Source organism: Corvus cornix, chromosome Z, assembly GCF_000738735.6.
Source record: "Corvus cornix cornix isolate S_Up_H32 chromosome Z, ASM73873v5, whole genome shotgun sequence".
Lineage (NCBI taxonomy): Eukaryota > Metazoa > Chordata > Aves > Passeriformes > Corvidae > Corvus > Corvus cornix.
Window position 1 is genome coordinate 70,792,038 of NC_046357.1, and position 23,718 is coordinate 70,815,755.

The 23,718-nt window shown below is 38.4% G+C and overlaps 1 protein-coding gene across 4 annotated transcripts in view; it reads left to right on the plus strand.

Moving 5' to 3' along the window:
* LOC104693197 overlaps positions 1-16,406 on the plus strand; it is a 40,327-nt gene extending 23,921 nt beyond the window's left edge. For all 4 annotated transcript variants that reach the window (XM_019289616.2, XM_019289615.3, XM_019289618.3 and 1 more), the window contains 6 exons: positions 286-464; positions 8,556-8,713; positions 9,954-9,996; positions 13,262-13,448; positions 15,263-15,398; positions 16,131-16,406. In XM_019289616.2, coding sequence (XP_019145161.1) covers positions 286-464; positions 8,556-8,713; positions 9,954-9,996; positions 13,262-13,448; positions 15,263-15,398; positions 16,131-16,230 — 803 coding nt within the window. In that variant the 3' untranslated portion in view covers positions 16,231-16,406. The remainder of the gene's footprint in view (positions 1-285; positions 465-8,555; positions 8,714-9,953; positions 9,997-13,261; positions 13,449-15,262; positions 15,399-16,130) is intronic.
* Positions 16,407-23,718: the final 7,312 nt, after the last annotated feature.

The window sequence follows — 23,718 nt, forward strand, 5'->3', positions numbered from 1 at the left end:
GGTCACAAAAAATTATTCTAGAGGTGTCTTCAGATAGCTGGCTCCAGTACTAGTCCTCAACACAAAATCAGTTTTATTCCTGAATTTGGGTTAAAAAAAGGCCAAATATCATTTGATTTAATTTGGTTCCTTGCTGCTCTGCTCCTTGTTGCTTCTAGAAGCTATATTGGGAGGATATGGGCATGAGATAGAATCGTGCTCCCTTACCCTCCATGGGTATTCAGAAATATTGACACGGTTATAGTTTTGACTTATGTTTTCACATATAATATTTTATATGTTTAGGTCCTGATATCCTGACTATGATAGTGGGGTCAGACATCAGCCGTTACCCCAACACCCCCCGACCTACCTGCCGAGGATATCTGCACAAACGAACACAATCAGCAATACTGAAGGGCTGGAGAAAGAGGTGGTTTGTGCTGAAACATAATGGTTACCTACACTATTACAAACACAAGAAGGTAAGGAGAGTGTCTGGTGAGGAATCAAACTGTGCCCAGAATTATGAAGTGCAGCAGTTTCGTACTCAAATTTAGAGATCATTGTCTTATGGTATTTACAGCAGAACATCAGCGCTACAGGGTTTCGCATGAGGTGTATAAAGGAGTCTTGTTGAGTGCTCTTCTACAGTTCTCTATCCACCTGACATTTCCAGCAGAATAGCTGGTAGTCTTGTTTCTCTGCATCTGTCATTGTACACACATGAGCCATCTAAACAGGAATATGCTGCAGAACCACTGGGTATGCAACAAAACAGTCTGGCCAGTGCTTTATTTCAGCACTAGATATTCTGGTGTCAAAACAAAACCAAGTGAAAAACTTACACTAAAAACATTCTTTTGGAGAGAAGATTTTATTTTATCATAACCTAATCTATTATCAAACTCCTGAAACATAAAAATGGATATCTAGTTATACTTTTTAAACACTTTTCAGTTTTTGATCAATTAAATATCACAGAGTGTTAGATAAATTGGAGTGAGGATTAGAAGGTGCCCCATAATCTTACATTCACTAAGATTTAATTACATTTTCACTTCTTTCTTTTACCTAGTAGGTTTCTTTTAATTCATTTGTTCCTCAACTAGCTTATTTATTGCACTGAGAAAATAAATATTTCAACCATGCAAACTATATGCATTTCCTTTTTCTTAAAAAGAGTAAATAAATTTAAAGAACTGCATAAATATTTTATAGCAGCAGCTAACTACTGCTTATTTTCTTCCATTATCCAAGACTAGTGCCATTCAAATACTTTTTAAAATTATTTCATACCATTGTTTTGCTCTGTCTCTGGACTCCAAAGAATACACTGAAATATTGAGGCGCTATTTCAGGAGATGAAAACACAAGGATTTTCTTCACTGCCTTATGTGCTTACAGAGTACTCTGAAGAGTCATTTAGTAAGAGAGAGAGAAAGATGCTTAAATACAAATACAGTTCTTCACTACTGAGAGATCCAATGCCCAAATGAAATAAGAGGGATCTCAAGTGTACTCATTGGTACTTCGTTCTTTTGGTATGATTTCTCTCAGGACATAAAAAGAAGACTGCTCATCCCACTTTTTTTTCTAAGGGAATTACAAGTAATGTTTGTAGTTTAACACAGCTTTTATGTTATATGTCAGCTGCATGATTAAATTGGCAATGTTATGTTCCAGGCCTTTCTCATTCTGGAGGAAAAATTTCTCCACTTACTGTATCTAAGATGTTCTTTGAAACAGTTAATTGAAGGCAAGAATAATTCAGGGGGAACAAAAATTCAGGATAAGCTGTCTGTCACTATCCAGCAAACTAGCCAGAGTAATCAATTTACTCATCTTCATTCTGTTGTTAAGAACATCAACTTACATTGGTGTATTTCCAGTGACTCCAGCAAGGGCATGCCTGATTTCCAATTGTGTAAGAAGACAACTAGGCTTTTATTTAAGCCTGAAATGTAGCATATAATGTTTTTTTAGTGGAGAAGGAAAGGGTGATTCTTATCTGCTTTAGTCCATATCAACAAACACAGAGAGCTAGATTTCCACATCATTGCAATCTACAACCAGAAATTATCCATCTTGAATTTTCCTCTTCCTGCCTACCTCAAAAAGAAGATCTCTAGAGCTTTTTACATTTGGCTCTCCCATGTAATTGCTGCTTTTCTAGAGTCATCTCTAACCAATCACACAGTGGTGATGTGATAGCTGTTGCAAGATATTCAGTCACTTCACATGCAAGGTTACTTTCTTTTCCCTCAAACAGATGCTGCCACTGTCCTTGACTCTACAACCCATAGAAGTAGTTAAAACATATTTTTCACCTCAGTGGTTGTAGCTGTGTTTGCCGCCTCAGAGCAGAGATATTTTTGTGTTAGAACCTTGTTTTTAGTAAATTACTGAGATCAGCAGAGATAAATGATTTGTAATTCTTTTGCCTACATGTGGCAACCATGGAGTTCCACTATATATTCTACAGGTCTGATTCCCTGTTGTCCAGAACACTGGTTCTTCTCAAACATGCTATTTCCTTATTTTTCAACATGCCCAGTTTTTCTCTTAAAGGAAAGATACGTGGAAATTATGAGGAGACAAACATGAATGTACACTTAAATCCTTCCCTAAGGTAAGTATAAGCAGACAAGTTTCTTGTGCTTGAACTTAACACATTTTTTCAGGGAAAGCTGAAAGCACATCAACATAGCCAAGCACTGATCCTTTCTTTACAGATAGCAAATTTGCTCCTCTAAAAGTACCATTTGCTGCTCAGCACAGTAAAGGGGCTGTGAAGTGACCACAAAATGTCTGTGGTGAAGACTTCTGTATAGGACAAATAAGTCTTGATCAGCTTTACATGAGACCAGTAAGATAGAAAAAGCAATCTACCTCACAGCAGCAGAGCATCACTTCAACAAGTTAAATCTCTGAGCTGTCATCAGCAAGTCACTTTTAGAACATGACAGCTAACTTGAAAACCTTAAAATATGTTGCAGCCTTCAGGATAAAAAAATACCAGTCTTGTGATTTCATCAAAGAGAAGGAATATAAATTCTGGGACCCAGGAACAAATGGGCCATTGAGGGTTCTAAAGACTGTGGAGCATGCATTCATTTATCATTGGGACATGCTTGCTAGAGTGCTAACAGTGTTCAAGGCTTAGTAGGAAAACACAAGGATTAAGAAGGCATTATAGCCAAAAACTTGTTTCCCAAAATTCCTCATTAAAAATATTCATCATGTAAGGAGTTCAGCAAATTTAATACTGGCTTTTACAAAACCACTAAAAGTTCCACTGAAAGCCAGAACTCCCTAGTTTCAGTTCATCATTGCTGTCTTGCTAAGTAAGACTGGATAAATAAAAAAACTGTGTATAACAAGCTCCTCTCTGATTTTTATCCTGCAGTGTTTCTAGGACTTATATCCAGCCTCTTTGGCATAAGTAGACCCTGGTAAAGAGGGTAGCAAGGCAAATAACTAATCTAGCACCTGAACGGAAATGAAGAAATAAATATCATTGTAGTTGTCATCTAGGAGAAACTCTAAAGAGGCCTGTCTCCAACAGAAATAGTTAACACAGTTAACAGGAATAGTTAACACAGGAAAGTGTTATCAATTTATCTCCGTTGCAGACTTCCTTTCCAGAAGTCAGAGACTGATGAATTCTAGTCAAACCAGCTCTATCAGGTCCTCGTATTACATTTGTCATTTATTCCATTTCACTCTCCAATTCTCTCAGCTAAGAATGATGTAGAAATATAGTAGTTAGGAAAAGAGATCTAAAGAGTGTGAGTTTGCTGCCAGCATTTTGTATGGACTCCAAGTAGGAAAGTCAAAAGAAAAAGCTGTAATAAGAAGGAAGTAGGAGCAATTAAATTGGAAGGAATAGTTAAACTGGAAACTATTGTCCTGACAGTAGAAAAGAGCATGTTTTAGTGATTCAGCTGTAGTGAGAGCTTGAACTGTGAATAAAGAGCAAATTGACTTTTATGTGTAGTCCCAAGTCTCAGAGAAATGGCCTTCATGATAGTTCATGTTTGTAATGTTCTGAAACATGTTATAAGAAAACTGCAATACTTACTCTTGAGAAGCACTCTTATTGTGGCAGCAGTGAAGGACAGGAATGTGCTTTTTGTCAGTCTTCATTGTAAGCATATGTAATAATGTCACTTTTAAAGAGAATTATGATTTTCATTTCTTAAGATCACGAGTTTAATTCCTTTAGGAAGCCCTTAGGCATAGTGTGAGTGACTAAGACAAAGTGTCTCAAAGCTGAGGGGAGGGCAGCGAGAACAAAGATGTGCATTTCTTATCATCCAAAACAATTAGACCCCAACCTGGTAAACAGCTATTACATCACCTAAATCATCAGATGTTAGGTCATATCCCTGTTTCCATTAGAGTAGAAGAGAGAAGGAAAAAAAAAGCTTTTAGATTATTTTCATTTCTGTGGTATATAGAGTCCAATTATTACACCAAGAAAGAAATCCCCTGCCTGCCAAGAGCAGAGCCTTCACAGCATTTCAACCTATGACAAATATTCAGTCCTTTGTTCTCTTGAAAAAGCCTGTCTGTTCATTGCTAAGCCTAATCACTTTACATAAAAGGCTTAGCTAGAAATAGATTTAGGTCTGAGCCATTGCTCATAAGGATATCACTTCTATTTGTTCTTCATTCTTGCTTGGAGCTGTATCATCATAGTCTGGAAGCTGCCACATTATATAGAGCCTGTGTATAAACTGATTTCTTTATGTTTTCTGCGGCTCCCACAGCTCCAGAATATATTTTTCAATTAACATTTAAGAACCTGCTGAATCCACTGTCTCCAATACATCCTCTGTATTATTCTATTGAGAAATGATAAATAATGCTAGCTGATGATATGCATGTTAATTTTGGCCTAAAATATTGCATACCCTGACCCCCAGAAAGTCATACACAGATACATTATTTGATCTGATTCAGGTTGTTCAAGATTTTAACTCAATCAATAGTTCTTCCTGTGAGACTTGGTCCTGCAAACTGTTCATTACTTTTTGTGCAGCAAATCACTCAACCTCAAGAAAAGAACCAACTGGAATGTGAAGATTAATCATTCCACAAGACTGTTTGATTGTACTTCATCTGACAGCCAGTACTGTTTGGTGTAGGATAATTAGGTTCTTCAAATCAGGAAGCTTTTAAATCTTTCTCCCATATTGTTTTGTTCTTCAGTATGTTTCTACTCTCTCTAGTTTAGATGTAAATTATTGAAAACAAAACAAAATTAAAAACTACGTAAATTCATCTTTACTGGCAAAAAAATGCCATACAAACAGTTCTGGAGTCTAGAGCTCCCTGTTCACTGACATATGCAAGCCCTTTCCTCAAGGGAAAAGGAAATAGATGTAAGGAAAAAAGACATAAAAAGCCTTAGTCTCTCCTCTGCCCAGCTCAAAGAAGGAGTAAATGTAAACAGGCTTTAGCTGTAATATCCTTAAATAACCAAAAAATGAGCCTACCACAAAATACAGTGATTAGAAAAAAAGACATAGGGAGAAGATGATTTTAGTGATATACTAAGCAAGCAGCACCAGACCTCAAGGAGAAGCTGGTCAGAGAAAACCAGAAAATAATAGATGGTGAAAATGCTGAGTGCCAGGGAAGATTGTGGACACATCAGCTATGATGGAGAAAGCTAGGCAAATGAGAAATAAGCAAAAAAAAAAAAAAAAAAGTTCCGTTTCCTGTCTCATTTAAGAGATGTGTATTTTAAGAACACTGGGGCACATCCAGGAAGATATTTTTGAAAGACAGTCAAAAATTTGGTCATGCCACTAATGACCTGAAACCTCTATTTAGATTAATTCTAGACGCCACAGAAAATGTTTACAAAATAAGTTTATAGGGATGGGCAGTAATTGTGGTCAGTCATTTCAGTATTTAAAGTGACCATTGCCTTCAGGACTATGGACAGGATCCTACTGAATAATACCTCCTTGGCACAGCACTGGCCATGCTTTGCTCTAGGAATGGGACTTTGATCTGAATACATATTTTGGTTATGCTGTCTTTGCAATGTTAAAGAAATGTATTCATGAATTTTTATTTATACTTTTGTCATTATTAGGTAGTATTTTGTTCCTACAGAAGAATTATATATGACAGAGATAATTACTTGTGCCAGTGAGAATACAATCAAGTATTTAACTATTTAATTCCCAAAGGTGCATTTTTTTCATTGAAGGCTCTATATATTTATTTTTAGGCTAAGAAAAAATTACATGGGCTAATTACAGTTCAGCTCCTGCTGACAAAATTTATTAACTCTCAACAATCAGCCAATTTTATTCTATCAGACTCCACCATCTGTGTATTTTGCAAACTGCACTAATGTTCTCCATAGGCTCCAGCATTAGCACCCTTTTTTCATTTTATTCTTGCCAAATTTGATGCAATTGTTAGAGCTCCAGTCACAGATCTTCAAAGGAAAGGGGCTAAGAATATTTTTTAAAACGCAGCTAGAGTTCACTGTCCAGATGTGTGCACCTTTAAGATGTGTATTTAAGGGGAGCTGGGCTGAGAAAGTGTGGGGATAAACTGCTTCACCTACCCATGTGCATTAAGGAGCTTAATGGCTCTTTATTACTAACCACAGGGAAAGATAATGGCAGTGCCCTTCAAAGAGCTTTGACACAATCAGGAACAAGCAAAAGGGTTTTGAATTGCTCTGTACTGAAGGTTGTCTGAATTGTGTGGGAAGGTTAACGAACACATTGATATTTACAACAACTTTGCAAAGGAACTGAAATCCAGGCTGTAAATTATGCTCACTATTTTCAATTTTAAGTCTTTTTTGCCTGTATCTATACATATAAGGTGACAGCTTCAGCATAAACCAAACTGCGAACATTGCCATTGATTAGCAGAGACCCATGATCCTAAATTCTTCAGTGCACTTTGAAAATCCTGGTATCACTCAGCTGCACTCTCAATGTTTGGAATACCTACACATATCTACAAAGTTTTTTGCATGCAGATACGGCTTCTGATGAACTAGAAACAATTAAGAGAGCAAAAACAGCGATGCAAGTTTAGAGGATGTCATAGTTTAGCAAGCATAGTCCCGGAAGGGATGTCCTTGCTAAGGGGTGCTTACAGTTTCCTCTGGGAACTGACAGAACCTATCAGCTGGCCAGTTTGAATATGGACAATTCTCTAAGCCACTTAAAATTGTGACCGCCTCTGTGATCCACACTTAAGAATAGGCAAACTCCCCCCCCAAGCTCTCTCTCGTTTCCGGCGCTGGGACAGGTGGCTGCGGGCCCCGAGTGGGGGCCAGCGGGGCCCGGCCAGGCCCTGCTTGGGCCAGGCCGGGCCGGGCCACGGCCATCCTGGAGCCGATGGACCTGTTCCAGCCGTGGAACCCCCCCCCACTGCCTTGCCGTGGACAGCCGGAGCAGCTCGGCTCTCCCCCCTCTCCACTGCGATAAGAAAGATTCAACATTCCAGCTGCAAAGCTGCAAGGCCGAGGTGAAATTAACCCTTTTAGTGCTGTGAAGAGCTGAAAACCTGAGGGAAGAGAGAGAGGAGATGCTTAAAGCTGAAATTCTGTTGTGAAGCTATGATATATCAGAGTATCCCGTTGTAATTTCATGAGGATATGGGGGGTGGAGCGTTCAACTCGTAAGCAAAAGCACCTGCGCTGAGATAAGCAGATGCTGAGGCAGCTGTAATTTCATGAGAAGTTTGAACAGGGAGAGATGGACCAGATGAGGACTTTTGTTCCAAACGGGAAAGGAGAAAACCTCAGTTCCTAGAGATGCTCCCAGAGATAGTCCTAAAGATGAAGATGATGAAGACCCTTTGCTCCCAGGGAAGGAGAAGGGCCTCTGTTTTCGTTTCTGAACGGCTCAACCTTAAAATTGTACCCCAAAAACTTCAAGAGTGGACCCTCGAAAGCAGTTGCGGGAAAAGCTGCAAGTTGGGGGAAAGGACTCACATGCAGGCAGAGAGACTCCTCTTCCTAAATGGACTGAACAATATTTGGAAGTGGGCGGCTGTCTCGTTGTGATAATGTTTTCATAGCAGGAGCAAGAAGAGACTTCTCTTTCTAAATGGACTGAACAAGGTTATTATGGAAGTGGTAACAGACTGAACATCTTAAGGGTTGTCTTTTTACATTGTCAGTGGGAGAAGGGAGGAAGGTGGGGGGAGGAGGAGAGTTCTGAAGGTGGTATAATTTTTTTTTCCCTCTTTTAGGTCTGTTAATAAACTTCTTTATATTCTTTCAAGTTTGGTGCCTGCTTTGCGTTTCTCCTAATTCTTATCTCACAGAAGATAAACAGTAATGAGTATTTTGGACCAAACCACTACACTAAATTGGTGTTTCCGCCCAGTTCAAACCGAACTCGCGACAGAGGGTGTTTGATTAGTTTGTCTTTTCTGATTGCACTGCTGGTCATTAAACTATATGATGATTCAAAAGCTTAAGAGCTTTAGAACTTTGACTATTCCCTGAGTTTATTCCCATCTCACAGGGATCAGTTTCATATTAGTTGTGAACTTTGGGCACTTCTTCTTTCTAATTGCAGGATGAAGGGAAATGCAGACCCCTGGAAGTAACAAAGCTGGAAGGAGCAGAAATTGGTGTCGACACCAGTCTGGGTAAACCATTTGTTTTTAAATGTATACCTCAAGCTGGAAATAGGATTTTCTACTTCTGTGCAACTTCCAACCAAGAAATGAAGAGGTAAGTGATCTTTTTTTGACAGCACCTGTTTTGTTATTCCAGTGTGGGGAGAAAGAGTTTGAATCTTTGGAGGATGTCCACAATACCTACCTTGACCCTTAGGGAAAAAAATGAAAAATCTATCAGCAGCAGTGAAGATAGTGTTTCTAACTCTCAATTGCAGAAGCCTCAAAAATTATTTTTCACTTTCATAGCTTTTTTTTTTAAATAAAATCTTTAACATTCATGTTTTGGTACCCCCCTGAATTCTTGATTTCTCTTGAGAACAAAACCTTCGCCCCTGTTTTCATGCCTTCTCTCCCACTGTTAAATCAAACAGAAGTGTAAATTTTCCTGTGGATGTAAACTTGCTTATCAGTCTATCTTCTGCCCAGCAAGGACAGTGCTAGTAATAAATACAATCCTATCTTGATCTCCTTTTCTGTTGCTCTGTCACATTTTCATTTTAAATTACATTTTAAAATGCAAATGTGCCACAGAAGCATGTTGGTTCTGATAAGAAGCAATGTCTTTAGGTTTGACACAGAGTTAGACTTTAAAGGCACTGGTTTTCATTTCCCAAAGACAACAGCTGACAAAACGACAACACTAAAATCACCCGTAATATGAGCAAAGGAGTAATAACTTTGAAAGAGTACTAAAATCTAATCTTATTTTCCTCTTTGTTTTACTGTGAATTGTCAACAAAATAAAGCTGTGAATTAAGTTGACATTATGGTGTTCATACATCCATTTTTTTATATCATCTCACTACTTAACATAACCCACCATTGTAATAGCAGAGCATTTTCCATTTCCAAATTTTATGTCATTCATAGCACAACAGAATATAACTTTGCAAATAAATAGCTTGCTTTATTCTGTAGTTTCCAGTTTCAGGGGTTTTTACATTTCCCACAGATTTGTTATCTGCATTATGACGAAGACAAGAAGAGTGATCATTAACCTGACCTATTGAACTATATTTTGAACTATATATTTTGATATATAGATTCCCTTGTCTGGAATATTGCCTATATTTATTGCGATCTGTTGCACAGCAAGCTTTAAGACATATTTTTGAGAGTCAGCATTGTTTATTTAGATTTAATCCACTACTTTTCTGACTTAAAGCCTTGAATATGTCCTGAAAATTGTGCATTCCTTTAGATGCTGCACATGTCAGCAAGAATTAGAAGAGGCAGTGAAGCATATCTGTTCTGCTCTATCAAACTAAGCTATTCTTTTTGTTGTATTATAGGTGGCTGGAGGCTATGGATAAAGCAGTGCATCCCATCCATCAGGTAATGTTGTATTTAGGTGAGAAGCATGTGTACAGCAGATTGTGAAGAAGGCTGAGAGAGAGTAGTTGTATTTGTACATGGTAGGTGCAGACAGCAACATGGAAGCTGCACACTTTGATTCTATTGGGCTGTGAATCACCCCCAATCTAAGAGCCATATACAGAATTATGACACAGCTTATATGCTTTGCTGCCATATGGTGGAATTAATCAAAATACTCCCTCTCCAGATACCAGCACCTTTAAGCTGGTTTGGAAACATAACATGAAATCAGTGTAGCAGGCAGAAAGCAAGGGTAGAGATGACTCTCACAAGAACATATAATACTGTTTGGGGTAAAAGAAGAGAAGGGCCATATCTTCCTAAGTATTCCCCACAATTCTGCCTTGATTGCAAGCAATCCACTTTTTCCAGCAGAATACTGGGTGGGGGTGAGGCATGATTGCTGAGTTCTTATTTTCAGTGTTTTCAGAGATAAAGAAAGGTAAGTATGCTGATAAAAATTTACTTGGCCATCTCTTTACACTGTTACGCTCTCTGCTGGCTCCTGTGGCTAGGAAAAATACAGCCATAATTGATCTTGAGCTGGTGCTGGGAGACCTTACTTAGGCCAGCATAATTCAATATCAATAGTTTCCGGCTGACCCCTGAACTGGAAATAGAAAAGCTAATTTTAGTATTTCCAGACTTGGAACTATAGAGGTCAAAGACATTTTAGTCTGCCCTTTCCTGGCCCCATGAGTCTTACTCTTTCCTGCTACAGACAGACCACCTTTATAAAAATAGGCTGTTGATCTGTAAATTTTTTTAAAGAGGTTTAGCTGATGAGCCAACTTGTTTTTAATGGGAGGCTGAAATTAAGAATAAGTATCAAGATCTACCTTTTTTTTTTTGCAAATGAAACTAAATCATCAATTAAAAACGATGAAAATTGCAAGGTACAAATTAAAACCTTCATTATTGAGTGGGGAAAAAAAGTGGCATGGGTGATTCCTTCAGCAGTGTTTAGTGATGGGTTTCAAAACAGTGAAAGGTGTTTCTTGTTGCTTTAATACCTTTTGCACTGAAGTAAAATTGATCAAATGTATATTTCTTTTGGCTTTAGCTTCCAGATGAGGTTGTAAGTGCAAAACCAAACTTGTTTCCAAGTATATTCTTCCTGAGCATTTCTCAAAAGAATATGAAGGAATCCACACACTTGAAAAACAGCAAAAATAAATCAAACAATTGAAAGTGTATACCTAAAGAACCAATAAAACCTGAGCCAAAAAGGATAATAAAGGCTCACACAGACAAAAGACATCAAAAGAGTGTAGCATGCATAAATAACCTGCTGTATAAAATTTCCAACATTAGACATGCATAGAAAGATCATTCATGCATTCATCCATTACAACACAGTAAATTGGCTCCTTTCTGTGCTACTGCATCTTATTTTTGATGTTTTATCTTTCTTAATTTTTTTCTTTGAGCAACCAATGCCCTTTTTTGAAATAAATGTTTAATTTAGTAAGTGACTTTCACTTCCTAACCTTCCTTCTAACCAGACCTTCCATTCAGTTGAGCAGAAAAAGCTTGTATTTTCCTTCTTTTTTGTTTGCTGTACTTTTTGTGACCGACATTTTGCAATAGCTTGTGTGTTACAGTAGAGCTCGCAACACAGTGATTTAGTAGACCATCATACTGACACCAGTGCCCTCTTAATGAATCTACAAGGATAACTGCTTTAAGAATACATCTAGTGGTACCGCAGTCCTCTTCTGCTCTTTGCTGCAATAGCTATATTGTGCCAGGAATCTTCTGTCATTGCCTTGCCAAGGATATTAAAGAAATATCATAAATAAATGCAAAAGAAAGCCCCTACAGTAACAAACAAGAAGATGTTGCTATAGCACATATTGCCCCTGTGGATTTCAAATGACAATGACACTGGTAAATGGGGAATTTTAAAGGTGCATTGCAGATGGCAAAACATACTAGAAGAGGCTGAGATTTTAACACCTCTCAGATTTAAAGAAGCAATGCTTTAATCTCACATTATATAACTTGGTTTTATAAAACAACAGATTATTTTTTCCTAATTTTCTTTTTGGATATTTTATCATACAAATACCCCATATGATGGCAATGTTTCATGGGTTAAGCTTTTTCTTCACAAGTCAATGACAATAAGGTAACTTTGTTAATGGAAGAGACTCTGCTTTCTATGCAGGGAAGGGAAGGCATCTGCAAACATTTTGTGTGTGGTAGTGCTTCCATCCAAGTCTGAATGCAGTATCCCACTGACAGACACCAGGACATTTTCTCTGAAACCCAGAGAGCAGATGATGAATTTTGTGTTGCCATATTATACACAGTAAAGACTACTGAAGTCAAGCAATCCACTAGGCGATTTTTAAAATAACTTCACACAGCTGTGAAGTAATCCTGTTTGTACCTGCAAAACATGAACTGAAAAATAAAATAGATGCAGAAAAGACAAATCATTATTTTAAGAAGAGAGTAGACACTTGGATATTTGCCATCACATATTTGTAGTTTCATTTTCAGCATTGAATTTTGTTGTGACCTAACCCCAGTAGCAGCTCAGCCCCACACAGCTGCCCACTCACTAGCTTCCAGTGTGAGGGGGGAGAGAATCAGAAGACTAAAAGTGAGAAAACTAATGGGTTGAAATAAAGACATTTTAATAGGTAAAGCAAAACCCCATATACAGAAGAAGAGCAAAACAAAGGATCATTCACCCCTTCCCATGGCTGGGCAGGTGTTCAGCCATCCCCAGGAGAGCAGGGCCCCATCATACGTAATGGGTACTCGTGAAGAGAAACACCATCACTCCAAACTTTGCCCCATTTCCTTCTTCTTCCCCAGGCTTCATATGCTGAGCATGTTGTATGGTTTGAGATATCCTTGTCAGGTAGGGTCACCTGTCCTGGCTGAGTTCCCTCCCAACTCCATGTGCATCCCCAGCTTCCTCACTGGTGGGGTGAAGGGCAGAAAGGCCTTGGCTCAGTTCAAGCCCTGCATAGGAATAACTAAAACATCCCTGTGTTGTCAACACTGTTTTCAGCACAAAACCCAAACACAGCCCCGTACTAGCTACTGTGAAGAAAATTAACCCTATTCCAGCCAAAGCCAGCACAACTTTTCAAAATATTTTCACAGTGAAAGCTACTTTCTTGGCAGAAGACTAAAGCTTGTGTCTTTTCATGCCAGCATCCTTAGTTTTTCTACCAGAACATTTCATTACATGCTTACTTTACAGAACCATGTGTGGGTAGATGTCACACTGCATAACACTACACTCCCACCATTGGCTATCAAGAACCCAGAGTGCCTGGGCCTTCTGCACCAGCTGGACAGGAGCAAAGATGTCTGGATTCAGCACTACTGCATTCTGAAGGATGGCTGTTTGTACTTTTATGCCACTCTCCGGTCTACACCTGCCCAAGGTAGGGATGGCTGCTAGATTTTAATTGATTATTGAAGTAGAAATGTTTCACTGCAGTTTCCAAGGAGAACTTTTACCATTAATGACAGTTTCTTGTCAGGAAATTCCTGCTGTTCCATGACGGTGAATGAAGGACAACCAGACTCAGTCTCTATTTATCTACTAGCCACCTCATTCCTGACCCTAGTCTTTTTCCCTTTTCCTCCCACAGTCTGATTTTTTCTCTCTGTATTGAGTTATTCTGTGCACCAGGAGCAGGTATCACAAACAAGATCCACCCTTCTAAAGCATTTTATGGTGGCTTGAGGCAGGCCCACTGATGGCAATCTTCTGAAAGCTGTCAAATCCTGCATGTTAGGAAGCATCCTCAGATACCATGAACTCAGACTGGTTTTCCTGAAACTACCAGGTTTACACATGGCCTTGTTAAAGCTATTCCACCCTCAATATGCAGAACTTCCCTACTGCAGGAGAGTCTGGTGGTCCAGGATGTGACCACAGTCATTTGCAGCTAAAGCTGCCATCTAGGAGCCCTCCCCACAGCAGGAGAGGGTAGCTGCCCACTCTCAAAGCAGCAACATGATGCTACTGGCGTCAATTGTAAGCAGAGCTCACTTCACACACAGAGAGGGGATGGCGAGGACCTGCAAATGCTTTCTCCCTGTGCTAAGGAAGCTGGCAGTCAGAAGAAACAGAAAGAAAATGCTTTTTGTTTGCTAGTCTTTGGATTGAAAGGGAAAAACTTTTCTTAGGGCTTATGCTATTATGATCAGGCAAAAGGTGCTCCCCTTTTTATCATTCGCATAACACTCTTCATTGCCAAAGGCCATACTTATGAAATGACATGGGATTTCCTGTCCACATGAAACCAAAGCTAAGGTTTTCCCAGAGAAAAGTAGTGAATTAACAGAAAGGCAGAAATTAAGTTTTATGCATTTATGACCCTGAAGCATGTGCTCCTCCCACATATTTTCTTTTGCTGTTTAAATATCCTACTACATAAAAATTCTTCTATATGCTAGTGGTTTTTTCTTGTTACTGCAGTTTTTTTTCATTTTTACCACATATCCTCATTCTCTCATATAATTCTCAATGCTAAAACATTGTTTTGGGGCTGTTTGCCTAAATGTGAGACCCCCCCAAAAATACAGACCCAGTTTGCAGATCTTTCTGACTATTCATCATGTATGTATAAAGTGAACTTATACTTTAAGTTGCACTGAAGTAAATTCTGGAAGAAAAAAATAAATAAAAAGAACAAAACAAAACCAGCTAAAATGAAAATGTCCAGAAGATCAAATTCTGTCTAATGCCTCTTCTTCACAGCTGGCTAGTATGGCCTGCCATGGCATTTCAGTTACTAATGGCAGCAGGAGTAACCAAACCTGGTTTTAGGAAATTTTTTTTCATGTTGAAATTCATATCCCTTTAGTTTTTAAAGGAAAGAAAAAGAAAATATCAGCAACAAGAGCCCCCCTTGCAAAGAACTTTACAGCGGCTTGAGGCAGCCTCATTAAAGGCAGTCAAAAGCTAGGAAAAATATTTTACCATGCCTTATTTGATGAAAAGCTAAATAAATCTCTATTGCTCATCATTTGATAGACAGGAAGCCTGTTTTACACTGTTTGAAATCAATTTTCATAAAGGAAAAAGAAACTGAACTTTCACATTTTTAAATCTAAATTCTGTAAAACTCTGTGAATACACCGATCCGAAATTCCAATTTGCCAGTTTTGTTAGTATGCTTGTAATTGGCAGTAATTCTATAAATGGTATCTGCAATGTACATGATGCATGCCATTTTATTCTGTCCAGGTGGCCTTTACCTGCAAGGCTATATTGTGAGTGAACAGTCCCTGGGCTCCAAGAGATCTGTAATTGAACTCAAACCTCCATCTGAAGAATTTAAAACATTTTACTTATGTGCAGAGAATGTAAATGAAAACAAAAGGTAAACCAAACATTTTCTGTTTGTCTTTTTTTTCCAGTTTATTTACCAGACTTTAGGAGAGAGGAACTCTGTAGCTTGGGAGGATCTAGTGACAACTTTGCAGTCTTTTTTCAGTTTTCTCTCTAGATTTCCCTTTAGCAGTAGCCTTAGTCAAACTGTGGTAAAACATATACTGGAACCTGTGAGTCATCAGTTCTCTTCTTGTCAATGCTGGAACAACTGCAGGGCTGGCTTGCAGATGTTTGGAAATAAACCTGGATAAGGTGCCTTTCACAATTATATGTGGGTGATTATACTGAACACAAAATAGAGTGTATATCCTCCTCATTCCCAAGAATTATTTACTCCTGCCAATGGCCACTAGAATTTAATTAATTTAAGTAAATTGGCCAATGAAAACACGTTCTGAAAGTAAATTCCCTCACCATAATCCAGTCAAATTCCACATCTGTCAGTGGGAGTTTTTACCTAAAGCCTACTAATTACACTACCTGGGTTTTAATTTAATGAAGAAAATACAAAGGTTTTCAGTGTGTTGGAAAATTTGTGTTAAGCTATAATGTTTTTGTAGCCAACTCCTCCACCTTTTGCATCTCTCCAATCCACTGATTATCAGCACACATGGTAACAGAGTTGAACAAACCCCACTTATTAAAGTCATGTTTCAAAGGACAGAGAAATGTATACATAATACTTGGTCATGGAAAATTGTTGGTCTTCCATTTCTTCTAGGTGGATTACAGCTTTGAAAGCTTCAATTAATAAATGGTTACCCCTACATCAGGCAATCCAAGATTTCATGAACAGACCACTGGAGGAGACAAGGATGTGAGAAGAAAGCTCAGTTTTTCCCATTTCTGTTTTGCATTTAAAATTCCATGCTATATCTTGTGAGTCATCTCAAGAGATGCTCTAGCAGCAGCTAATCTTTAGCACTGCTATACATTCACAACTTTTGTAAGCATTAGTAAATAAATGCAAAGCAATGTTGCCTTCTTTGTCACTGTATTTTGTGTTTCTACTTCAACTCAGACCACACATAGAGTCTACTTTACAGCTGTGGCCTGCCATGTATTCCACATACATTTTGTACTCCCTGCAGGGGTTTTTTTTGTGGGTTTGTGGGGTTTTTGGGTCTTGGGGGATTTTGTGCAAATGCACTCTTTGCAAAGTGTTCTGCTTTTTCATCCAAATGGTTCATATGTGGGTTTGCCTGTAAGTTTCTAGGTGTTGTCGTGCTTAAGGTTGGGACAAGCTGGGTTTACTGAAGGGTTAGCAGCTACATACTACTACATGGAATAAATCTGTACATTTTGGATGTGCTATTGTACATTCTATCTTAAGTTCTAATTTTATGCTGATTTTGATTTGGTCATCTGCCATCATATCACAGCACATTTGTGAAGAGAAATCAATTCAAGAATCAAAGGATGCTGTTTCCTCCAAAGTTAGCAGTAAGAGACAGCAGCATAAAACTTCATCAGGGATATCAGGATTAGACATTTGTGGTAATTACAGCTGGTCATATACACAGTATTTCACAAAATTGTCTAACATTTAAATAACTCCTCCTATGAATAAATCTGGATATTCAGTTTCCAAGCTTCTCAAAACACTATTTCAAGTAAAATTACAAAGTTTAGTTCAAAGATACACTCAATACAAACGAAAAAAAAAAATTGCCAGTCTGTGAGATTTTAATTACAGAGGCTGTGATACTTGCTTTTCTTATGATCTTTAGACCTTGAGATTGTTGGAACACCCTGGAAACTCAGCTACTCGCTGTTACCATTAGCCTGGAAAATACCAGTTGCAGTGCAGAAAAAAGCTAAAAAGCAAGTGGTGCTCCCCTAGCCACCACAAATGTATTGTTTAGGAAACAGATTCATTAGCTTTACATGCTTGAAGCAATAGTACTTCAAAGAATGCTGCTAAACTGTTCAAATTATTTGCTACAGTGACTTGAGTGATTTATTGCAAAAAATAAGAATGGGTAGTTAAACACGTAAGCTATTTATTGAAAACAGGCACCCAACCTAACCATATGTTACTATGCTTGCTTTGTATAAATCTGTGCACTGAGGTAAAATGCACAAGTGTATGTGAAAAAAGACAGATCACAGCCATATTCTACATTCTACAGTATTTTAAAATTTTTGTGTTCAGAACTGAAATTTGCATATCTGCTACAACTCTGAGAATAAATAATGAAATAGCTATGAATTACTTCCTTTTCTTACTCTTTTTCACAATGAAGACAATAACACTTAGAGGTCAAGTGCAAATGCTGTTTACATGAGACTAATAACTCTTCCTGCAGAATAGTTATCCAATTAAGAGTGACAGCTCAGACCTAGGAAGCAGAAAGCAAACAAAAAACCAAACAACAATATATAAAACAAATTCAAGCAAAATTAAATACAAAAAAAATTGTTTTCCATTAGAAACAGTAGTGAGTCCTGTGAAGGGTAATGTAACTGTAGAAGGGTCTGGAATACAAATCCTATAAGAAGCAGCTGAAGGAGCTGGGAGTGTTTAGCCTGGAGAAAAGGAGGCTCAGGAGGGCCTTAATGATTCTGATTCAAAAATTCTAGGGTGTAGTAAACTTAGGATTTCTCAAATGACTATAAACTTTGAAAAATTATGAAAAATATCAATTCTTTAAAGAAAAAGAAAACTATCAAACTTTGGAATTATCTAGTTTTTGACCCAGGGAATTTGAGGAGGAGCCCAAGGTAAGCTTGCTACATTTCTCTGAGTCAAGGCTTGTTCCTTTCTGTCCTACTGACAAGAGATCAGAGTAGCCTATGGCTGTTGCTGTGTTCCTGGGAAGTAGCTACAGACTCCAAGGAGGTGGGCCTGCCATCCATTCCTTCTTGTACCACTTCATCTCCTTTTTTTGGTAGAAGAACCAAAAGCATTCTGAAAAATATACTGAGATTTTTCTCAACATGTATCAATAACATGAAAATTGTCACCAGGGAAATTTGCAAATTTTCAAGCCTAATCATTGCTGATTTTACTGTGATTTTCACCAGGTATTCACACCACTTTTTGGACAATATTTCTAGCATGAATTATAGCTCACTTTACTTGGCTTACATATGACTACAGGACAAATGTTAGTCATACCCATCAAGTCAGCCATGCCTTTTAAAAAAAACTGAAGTGGGAGGTTAGTTCTACATCTTTTCCGTAACATAACCAGATGGTATTTATTATAATGAAACACTGATGCATGCATCTCTTGTTGCTAGTTAATGGCCCTTCCCAAGAATGTCTCTTTAAGGTAGGAAAGAGAGTAGCAAAACAATACCCAGACTGCTCACTTTACCCTTCACAAGCCTGAACATTTAATCCAAATACATTTAATACCAGAGGATATGTTATTACCATGCTCCAAAAGCAATGAGAAATGATGAAGAAGTTATGGGTAAGTTGACGAAATTTTAAAAAAACTCCTGGATCTCTTAGGCAGGGAAAGGCGAAGGGACTGGATGAGGTGATTTGATGGAGAAGTTGCAGCTGTTCAGTAGCAAAAAAGACCCTGCCACTTATCCAAGGGCAAATGTGGCACCTATAACCAGAACTAAAGTTACTGAGGGTGCACTGAGGTTAAATAAATATTCATAGTCAACATTATACATGCACATGTACACAGACACTCTGGAAGGATTGTACTGCTGTCACTGCCTTTACTTTTAACCCTGTCCAGGTCACCCTAGACCCTGTGGTACTGCACTGTTGTTTATTGTCTAGAAGCTTAGACACGATTTTCTCTGGAGATAACTTCCTAAAAAGAGCCTTTTGACAGAATGGAAACTTTCTACCAAGAAGCCCTTAAGGGAACAGTTTAAAGATCTCCATACTGCTGCGGATAAAAATTGAGAATACAAAACCAGACCTCTCCTAACTAAAAGCTCGAAATTTTTTTTGTTTCAGGTTTTTTTTCCCCTCATTTATCTGCTTAGAGTGCCAAACTGGCATTCTTACAAAAACATTGAACCCTAGTGTCCGTCGGAAAGGGGGAGATGTTGGGGAAGATGAAACAGGAAGGCCTGGTGGATATGATTGCCTGACAAAAGATTTTGGGAATATGAAAACTACAGGCAACATCGAAATGAAAGCCACTTTTGAAACACCAGGCCTTCCTGTTTCATCTTCCCCAACATCTAGAAATTTTGGTTCAGAGAGGGGCAGCTGGGAAGATGGATTTTTCTTTTCTTGTCTGTTTGCAACTTCAGTCTAGTTGCTATATCAGTGGAAAAATAAAGACTCAGCAGAAATATCTATACATATCCAGTGTGCAGCTGCTTGCCTTAAAATCTGCAAGTGGCACTGTGATGAAAAATAAAGTTCTTGCATAGTAGGAGGTAAAATAAGGGGGGCCAACTGAGGTTTGTCACCGAAGGAGTATTCAGTAGTGACAAGAGATGGACTGCAATTAATCAAGATCACACAAAGAGAAGTTCTAAAGCATTTCACTTAAGGAATGATGTGTTGGAGGTGTTGCAACCTCAACAAAGTATAAAAGGTGTCCTAAAACATTAAAGGGGCTCTCAAACTACATTACAGGCTAACAGGAGGAGCAATTTCTTTCCCAAACTGATTTATTGATGCTATTCGTAACCAACAGAATTTTGATAATTTCATCATTTATTTAAGATTGTAATGCTTGCAAAAGTCTTTCACGCTAAGGAAGTGTGATTTTACTTACAAGCTGCGAAACAATCTCATGCCTCCAGGGCTTTTTTTCTCAGACTCATTATTCACAATATGGTCATACAGTTTCCGATCCCACGATATTCACCAAAACCACACTTTTTTTCTGCACTACCCTCTGGGATAGGTTTTTTTGTTGTTGTTTTAACTGTGCAAAGAGACACACTACTTTTACTAATTCCTTCTCCTCCACAAAACCTTTCTTCCTATTAGTTTTTCTCCTGCAAGGGAAAACTAGAAAGCATTAAGCACTAAATCACACTGTAAAATTATTTATTCCTAAACAAATAAAGCACCTCTGTGGGACTTTTTTTTGCAGAAATTCTAAGCAGCAGCCTCTAACATTCTTCTCTTAAGCATTCAGGAAAAGGATTCACTTCAGAGGTGAAAAAGCCTTCAAGTCAAATATAGTGCCTATACAATATATGCCAGAGAGCAAGCAGTTCAAGAAAATGCGTATGTGTTACTAACGTAAATGCATTGAGACTGTAAGACAGGAACAAATAACCTCACACAGCAAAAGCAGCTAAACTCAGCTACACACTAAAACTAAAATTCCTGATGGTATACACAGTGAACAGTTCTGGAGAACCAGTCTCAAAGGGTTTATACACTGTCTGAACACATACTGTGTACATAGAACCTCACACTCAGGTTTGAGAGTTAAACTGCAACACAGGCTTTACAACCATTAAAACAAACAACAGTCTTTCAGCTTCAAAGAGCACAGAGGATTTGCTAGGGGTTATGCAAAGAAGCGAAGGTATCTTTCAGATGCAGTAAAATGTCTTTCAGCAAGTCAGCTTCAAGTTTTCAGTCTTCTGACCCCAGTGGTATCTCCACCACGTCTGTGTCTCAGTAAGGGAACAACAAACAGCTCTGGCCCTGTGAGCAATTAGAGCAAGCAAGAAAGTGTGAGGAGGAAGCAATCATTTGTGGACTCCATGTATCAACTTCATTAGAGCCAGGTTTAGACCAGTACATTCCTCCCTGATCTCTTTGTAATCAAACAGCCACTGGTGACATTGAAAAGAGTGCTGCAAATATGTGTTTCACAGCTGCTGTGTTGTCCAGATGATGGAACTGTCAGAACTGAAATCATGAAATAAGAACTGGAGTTTTTACTGCTTTGTATCTTTGCTACCAAGGGTAAAAAAGGCAGTGTGACACAGCTACAGCCTTCAGTAGTGCACAACTGATTCACAAACCCAGATTAATGTCCTTTCTGTGCCTCTTGTTGCCCCAGCACATAAGACCCAATAGAAAAGTGAGAGGAAGGATACCCAAATAAACTGAGGAACAAACTGAGACTACAGGCAAAGCAAATAAACCAGAACAGCTCCTTGAAGAAAATTAATTTTAAGGGCTTCAGTGATGATTAGGATTTGACAGATACAGGCAGCTGTCCAGGCCAAAAGGACTGCAAAAGAAAAAGCACCAGCCAGAGTCTGTAGGGAGACAAAGAGAGGAGATAAAAAGGAAGCAGCATCAGGAGCAGAAGCAGACCAGGAAGGAGAAGGAAAAGAGTAGTAAATGGGGCACTTTGGAGTACAGCAAAACATAGTACTAGTGAAGTATGATGCCAGGGAAGACATACAAGATGGTGGTGGTGTAGGCTAAACTACAAGTGTCTAAGTCCTTCAGCAAAGCTGCTACTTCATGTGGACTGAGGGAGTGAGGCTGGCAGAAATGCACAGTAAACAAATAACATTATAACTCATTATAACTGTATGCACACCACAGACATCTTGAAATGTTTTGGCAGCAATGGGGGAGAGGAACATTGTGTTTTGACAAATTCTCCTTGCTTGAGGCAAACTGTCATGTTTGTGTAATAGTGGGTACCACTAAAACCTGAAAAACTGGTAACCTAGAAAGTCTCTTCAAATCCTCCTCTGTACAGCAAGTCTGGAAAAATAGCCATTAAAACTGTAACCTATTTAACCTAAATAGGTTAGCTTACTTAAATAGTGCCTCAGTCAACAAACATGTGAATTCTTCTTTCATCTTCCATATGACCTTGGAGTGTCAGTGTGAATACATGAAGATGACGGCAGGTTACATGCTACAGAACAAACCATTTGTTGCAGAAACCTGTTGTCAACAAGCCTGGTAAAAGTATCTGACCTGCTCTGCATAGCAGCATTATTCCCAGTCATTCGTATCTTTAAATCATGTCTGCGTACATTCAACGTGTTTGCCCACAGCAATCATCAACACTTAACTGTGATACCTCAGCTCTACAGATTATCTGTGGTGCTACCTCAATGCCCTGAGGTGTCTCTCACAACAAAGAGTTTGTATTGTGTTTTTTGTGGTGCCTGTCTCTCTCTTTGAGGGTTAAACACAAGATTAACTGCCTTTAAAGAAGTAAACAGAAAGAGGAGTGAGAAGGATTTCTACATCTGTCATGTGACCAGAAAGCTTTTCTTGCCCTCTGTAAACTTTTATACCAAATGCATTTCACCAGAGCCAATGCAGTTGCTGTACCTATTCAGCTATTTATATACCTTTATGGGTATTTGTGTAGATAGATACCTTCCCTTAAAAGTGGCAGAAAACAGTAGATCTGAACTTCACCTTGAAGACAAAACCAAGTTAGTGAACTTCAAGAAAGCCACGCTATGCACTCTGGTGATAGGCAACGTGTTACTTTCTGTCTTGCAACCAGAAAAACTAGACTGCAGTCAGGGAATACTTCTTAGTCAGCCTTCTGCAAAATAAATCATCTCTAAAATCCCAAATGTCAAAGCACAGACACTTTGTTGGCGTCCTGCAGGAGAAATGTCAGAGTCAGGAGAAGGTGAAAGTGAAACTAGGCCAAAAGCACCTATCCTTTGTGCGCAGTTCAAAATGCACACAGCATTTACTAGCTACTGAATGTTTCTTGAGATTCATTATCTATGCATCTGACCTCATACTACAGGGCTATGATGTTCCTGTATACTTTCCAGAGGAAAGCTTGACTCCAGACTTCACTTACCATTCTAGCAGCCACATAAGTAATTATGGGAAACGTGGAAAAAAATTTCTGTAATCATAATCCAAACATGCAAGGCAATGAGCGTCTTCCACAGTGTATTGAAATCAGGCCTCTGTTACACGTCCTTTTCAAATGTCACCCTCCTTACCTGCAAATGTAGTAAGTTCTGCCTTAATAAGTTCTGCCTAGCTTAGTTGGTGCCTCACCTTAGATTTGGATTTGTAGCCAATTCTATAGATATGAGACACTAGAGGTTTTCCCCTGTCAATATTGTGATAGCAAATCTAATATTTCCTTTCCACTGAAGCAAGGATATATATATATATATACATAACCTAGTTCAAGGCAGTATATCTTGTATACATGGCCCAGAAATATATAATAGATTTTTTTAGCCTTCAAATCAGACACAATATATACTTTAATTTACATACTTTTAATACATTCTGATTAAAAGTTTCAGACAGTATTTCCTTTACAACTTTGCTTTACATGCAATGCACGCATAATTTAAATAAGTTTATCTTTTTTTTTTTTTTTTTTTTTATGTGTGAGGCAAGCAGCATGTACAAAAACAAAACTGAGACTGGGAAACACTAAACACCTCCTGTTTCA